A 6,235-nucleotide genomic window follows, 5' to 3' on the forward strand; every position below is an offset into this window, starting at 1 on the left:
CAGATAAAGTTTAAAACACATTTTTGTGGGTTTTTGTCATCCCTCATCACTTACATTGTAAGCTCATTATGAAGGGATCTTCTAATGCTCAGTTATGAAGAGGAGGGATGATCATGACAAGAAGTAGTAGTATTAATACAGTGTGCTTCACAAAAGATGAAAAGTACACATAAAAAGGCATGCCAAAAATGAAGACATAAGCAGAAACTAGTAAAACAATTTGAAAAAATAAAATGAAATGAATAGTAAATAAATAATTATTGTTGTGGGTGAAATAACATATAGGTAATCCTTCTTGGTTAATAGCAAAAAAAATAAAACATCAAAAAATATGTTGATAAGTCTAGTATATTTTTCGATTAAAAAACATTCAAATTCTTGAAATCTCGTGTGTCCCTGACAATATATGAAGCGAACCCACAAGGGTTCCCAAACCTGAGGTTGAGAAACTCATCCCTGCTGAAGGCCACTGACACTAAATCCGTATGCACTCATGGCTCTCTGTGGGGTTTTGGATGCCACTTTATCTTGGCAAACACCACATTTTGAGCTGTTTGCAGGCTGATATACTGTAGCGCTCGATGCCCTTGTAGTGTACACTCCTGACCCAACCTTGTATGTTATTTGCAATGCGAAGAACCTCTGCAGCAATATATAGGATTACCAGACTGGAATAACCAGCTGCTTTTACAACTGCTATAAGATTACTAGGCTGAAATACCTAATCCTTGCTACCTGACATGCACTTTGAAATCCTGTCACCCTTAATGGATGAGCATATGGGCTTTTCAGATAGAATTACTCAGATCATGTGCGCCAGATGAGTAGCCCACAGCTTCTGTTACTTTGTCATTTCCAACCCGGCTGGCATCTGCAGACAACATGGTTTAAAATTAATATCTATGTGCATCCATTTAGTTTTCTCAGCAACAGTCGCTATTCCTATCTGGCTCAAAGTCGAACTCTATAAAGGGGCAGTAGGTGTTTATACCTGTGCAGCGTCAGTATAGTTCACACACAAGCATGCTGATGGAGAAATTGCTTTGTCAACACAGTCTGTTAACGGGTAAGGTGACAGTGTCATCAGGGGAAGGGAGGAGGGATGGATGATGGATTGAGAGCTGTGTGGAAGGACAGAGGGAGGGGCATTATCCCTCTGGTACCCTTTCAGGACTCCGGAGACAAGTGACACTGCAGTGGCTGCAGTCCATCTCATGAAGCTCATATCTCACCCGTTTACCTCCCCTTCCTCACTTTTACTGACACAAATCGTTTTGCAGGGGAATGAATCGATTATTTACCCTCTCAGTCCGGTCTATGGTCGCCTCCTCGCTGTCCATCTTCCTGTCTCTCTTTGCCTGTAGCAAAGTCTATTACGAAGTGTTTAAGTGACAGGTCATGCCTCAGCTTACTGCACTCTCAATGACGTGCAGGACATTGCAGGATCACACAAGAGAAAGATCCCTGTATATTGAGGATGTTGAGTCAGCTCAGTGATGTGTGGACATGCACATGCTCTTTCATTGCGTCCCTTTACTGTGTACTACATGTGCACGGATATATGAAGTTTATATTTATAGATGAACATGTGCATAATGTTCTCATGAGCACACATAATGAGGATTCCTAGAGGTGACTGTGTGCTATGATGTATAGCAAAGCATCGGCTGTAAAGTCTTAAAACAGTTTTCTATGACCTTGAAGCCGTGTGCCTGAGCCTGCAGTGGTGCTGCTCACACTGCAATGTTACAGGGGACCAACACACAGCCAATTCCTGGCTGCAGCAAAACTAGAGTGCGATGAGGGAATGATTTCTGACTGTAGGCAACTGGTTCTAGGTAACATAATATTGAACCTATGTTGCCAAATTGGCTGCCCTTCTGAAAAAGTAAAGCATTAACTTTGATTAAAGTTCTTACTCCCTGAGAGAATTCTGCAGCTCTAAAAAAAGGAAGTGTTGCCTTTCTGTAATAGGAAATTTTGCCTTTTAATTAGGTTTGTCACATTTCTTCAAAGCAACAGAGCTATTTTATGAATCTGACAAATGCTCTACTGCTGGCAGACACAAAGGTGCTTGAGCTGGCAGGGACAACAGAAGAATGAAAAATGTACAAAGGATTTTCTTTGAAAAGGAAAAGGGTTGTTTTTATTCTTTCTCAGTCTAATTAAACCTATTACAAATCAATACTGAACACCTCAAGGGGAAATGTGCCAAAAAGAATGACAATTTAAGTATCTGCTGTATCAATAACATTGATTGTACCGTGCTGCCTAATTCTTGGAACTGACGTGTGTTATGACTTTGCACTGGCACATACAGAACCATTAATTAAAAAGAACATTTGGGTGGAGATTTCAGGAAGCATTGTGACAGTTACAAATCAGTATGATTTGAAATTATATGAAATGAAATGTATCACTAAACAAATGTAAACTAAATGTAAACAACAGAGAGCTGAAGCCCCCTGAGCAGATGTGTGCTGCTGCAGGTATTGAGAGCTATGATGAGTACGGTAACGGGTGAAGAATACAGTAATCCCCAAGGTGAGGGTGGATTGGATGATCCTGCATGTGGTTGCTTACTCTGCAGGAAAAGGGGGGAAAGAATGGGTCCCACTCTCCCTTAGCCACGTCAAATAGCGATTGGCTCCTGCAGAGTAAATCTCCTATCAGAGAGCTACCTAGACGTCCTCACTTATCCCACTGACAGAGGAGGGAGCAGGGAGAACAAAGGCAGGTGACCCCCACATTCAAAATACAGTGAGTTCCCTGCATGTGTGTGTGTTTGTGTTTGTCTGTTTGTGTGTGCGCATGTGTATGTTTGTGAGTGTGTGTGTGTGTGGGTACCTCTGGCATCTCTGGTTTCGTATAGGGTGTTAAATTACCCAATGGGAGCTTTAATAGAGCTAGAGACACTCTTGATTGTGAGTCTGAATGAGGGAGAGGGTGAAGGGAGGAAGGGGGAGCAGAGCGGAGCTGCCAGGCAGGGTAGAAAGGGTTCGACCACTTCTGCAGAGCTGAGGACACGGGTGAGTGGTGCGGACATCTGCACACCTCTGGATTTAAACTTTTTTAATTCACTGCATATCGGAATATATTTGTGAGCGCTTTGATATTTACAGTCCGATTAGGGGGAATGATGTCACTGGGTATGTTTCAATGTCAGCTCAATGTGAGAAGTTAATTCAGATCTAACATTTAAGCAGCAAAAAGTGATTATTAAATAAGAAGAATTAACTTACAGGAACAATTCAAAGTTCCTAAAATGCAAGGATGTGGACTTAATCACACTTTTTTCTTCTTTCATCTTTATTTGTCCTTTCTCTTGGATGTAATAACCTCTCTTTGCTGACAGGGCACAATTACTACATTTATTTTTTGCACAGGCTTTATCATGATGTTCTTACATAAGAAGATTCAATTCTCTATCCTGGACTGTTACATTATCTGCTACAACGCAAGCAGAGCCAGATGAGTGTGCAGGGCCCTCAGTGTCAAGTGGACACATAGGTTGCAGCTTAAAAGTGTGTGTCAGGATTTGGTTACCTGTCCGAACCAGACAAATAGAATGATGAACAGCTACTTAGGGATGAAGTAAACCGGTAGATAAACTGGAGGTTGGGTTGGATTAAACAAGTGTGTAGTTAGAGACGGATGTTTGTTGAAGCTTTTAAATATTAAGAAGAAGAAAATGCGTTTTAGTTTTGATGAGTATCAGCTTTCGGTTGTAAGTGAAGGCTCAGAGATTTTCCATTAGGAACTGAAACATGTTCAGTTTGGTAGCACATGATCAGCAATAATACTATCCATACCTCGTGTAAGCACTTTCGCAGCTGAACCTGCCAAGTTTGTGCTTTCGTTTAGGTCATGAGAGAGAATCAAGAAGGAAAAAATAACTGCACAAGCGCAGTATCAGATGGCAGGTTCTCTGCTGATGCAAACAGGAGCTGACAGAAGAATCTCTTTAATAACAAAACTATGTTGCACCATTTAACAAAGTATAATAAAACATTTCTTTTTTTACTCCCTCTTTTATAGATTACACGGACGACTGAATCAAGAAGTAGCGTACAGCTGCCTGAATGATAACCAGGAGGAGGGAGGCCCTGCCAGGATTCAGTGTGGCACCGGTTGTGGTGTCCCCTCTGTCTCCTGCAACCAAACCAGGCTGATAGACAGCACTGTGGCTAGCAACAAGGACTGTGATGGAGGTGCCCCTGGTTAATTTTGAAAACATGGATGATGTTGGTATTAACCTGGGTGACCCAAGTGACTCTGGGTACCCGACCTCACCCACCTCAGAGGCACCGGATCAGAATCTTTTAACCCGCCGTCTGACGTCTCCTCATCAGTCGCCTCACAGAGGACGACGTAGGCATCACTCTGGTCAAGACGGGTTGTCTCCATCCACTCCCCCGACTCTGACTACCAAAGCAAATTCTAGCAGCGGCAGTTTGATCTCTAACCTGAAGCTCCTGATCAACAGTGAGTCTCCCACTGACAGCGTCTTTAGTAAGATGGTGAAGGATTGCTACGAGAATGAAGATTTGTTTGAAAAGCAATGCATGGAAGAGAAAGATGAGAAGGTTGTTATCAACATTTCAGGCCTGATGTTCGAGACTCAGCTCAGCACCCTGAATAGGTTTCCAGAGACGCTGCTCGGTGACCCCATGAAGAGGATAAGCTACTTCGACCCAATGAAAAACGAGTACTTTTTCGACAGAAACCGGCCATCCTTTGATGGTATTCTGTACTACTATCAGTCAGGAGGGAGAATCCGCAGACCAGCCAATGTTCCCTTAGATGTTTTTGCAAATGAAATGGTTTTCTATGAGTTGGGTCATGAAGCGATGGAGCAGTTCCGTGAAGATGAAGGGTTTATCAAAGAGCCAGAGGTCCTTTTGCCCACCAATGAACTCCAACGACAATTCTGGCTCCTGTTTGAATACCCAGAGAGCTCCAGTGCAGCCAAATCTGTAGCTTTGGTTTCGGTGTTAGTCATCGTCATTTCCATCTTCATCTTCTGCCTAGAGACTCTACCAGAGTTCAGGGAGGACAGTGACTTTGTCCCGGGTGTAGCCCAAACCATCAACGGGACCCAAGACAGTTCTCATCCCGCTGCGAAAGACGTGATTGCGTACCTCACAGACCCATTTTTCATTGTGGAGACTATTTGCATCATTTGGTTCTGCTTTGAAGTTGGTGTCCGTTTTGTGGTCTGCCCCAGCAAAAGTGACTTCTTCAATAACATTATGAATATTATTGACATTGTGTCTATAATTCCGTACTTTGTAACCCTGGGAACAGAGCTGGCTACGACCCCTGATGATGATATGAACTCTGGTCAGAACATGTCCCTGGCAATCCTAAGAATCATCCGACTTGTGAGAGTTTTCCGAATTTTCAAGCTCTCCAGACACTCGAAAGGGCTGCAGATCTTGGGGCAGACCTTGAAAGCCAGTATGCGGGAACTTGGGCTGCTCATCTTCTTCCTTTTCATAGGAGTCATCCTATTCTCAAGTGCCATCTACTTTGCAGAAGTGGATGAGCCCCAGACACAGTTTGTAAGCATCCCTGACGGCTTCTGGTGGGCTGTGGTGACGATGACTACTGTGGGATACGGAGACATGTGCCCCATCACAATGGGAGGCAAAATGGTGGGCACTCTCTGTGCCATTGCTGGTGTCCTGACCATTGCCTTGCCGGTCCCTGTCATTGTCTCCAACTTTAACTATTTTTACCACCGTGAGACTGAGCAGGAGGAGAAACAGGTGATGGATGCAGCAGCAGAGGCTGCCCAGAAAATGTCAGCTGCAAACAAGTATGGAAGCACACCTTCACTAAACAAAAGTAACGGCACCTGGCAGAATGAGAAAAACGGCATGCATTGATAGAGGAACAACAGTATTCATATCAAGGGCATGAAAAACACACAGACAAATCAAACATATCCTGTAGTGAGAGGCAGTGGTTGATATCTTTTATCACTGTTTTTTACTCTAAACATGGCAGCATTTGTGCATATTATTACAGTATTAAGAGGCACTGTGTGGTGAGACAGCCTTTACAGGAGCTGTCTGTCTGCTTGTGGATGTGTCAAAGTGCAATTAACACAACTCAGCAACTATTATCTCAGTTAACTTTGATGAGAAGAACTGAAAGGTATAATTAAATTATCTTTCATCTGGTGCAATTTGAAGAACAATGTGATTGCTTATTTGTAGCATAGACAAAC

The 6,235-nt window shown here is 43.0% G+C and overlaps 1 protein-coding gene across 1 annotated transcript; it reads left to right on the top strand.

The window, feature by feature from the left end:
• The first annotated feature begins 4,205 nt into the window (after positions 1 to 4,205).
• LOC128355380 (potassium voltage-gated channel subfamily A member 10) lies at positions 4,206 to 5,891 on the top strand. Its single transcript, XM_053315620.1, has one exon. It carries the CDS (start codon positions 4,206 to 4,208, stop codon positions 5,889 to 5,891), a length of 1,686 nt encoding a protein of 561 aa, XP_053171595.1.
• Positions 5,892 to 6,235: the final 344 nt, after the last annotated feature.

The sequence above is a fragment of the Scomber japonicus genome, chromosome 3 (genome assembly GCF_027409825.1).
Source record: "Scomber japonicus isolate fScoJap1 chromosome 3, fScoJap1.pri, whole genome shotgun sequence".
In the NCBI taxonomy this organism is placed as follows: Eukaryota; Metazoa; Chordata; class Actinopteri; order Scombriformes; family Scombridae; genus Scomber; species Scomber japonicus.

Coding starts and splice junctions, on each gene's coding strand:
- LOC128355380 (XM_053315620.1), top strand. CDS start 4,206: ATGGAGGTGCCCCTGGTTAATTTTGAAAACATGGATGATGTTGGTATT.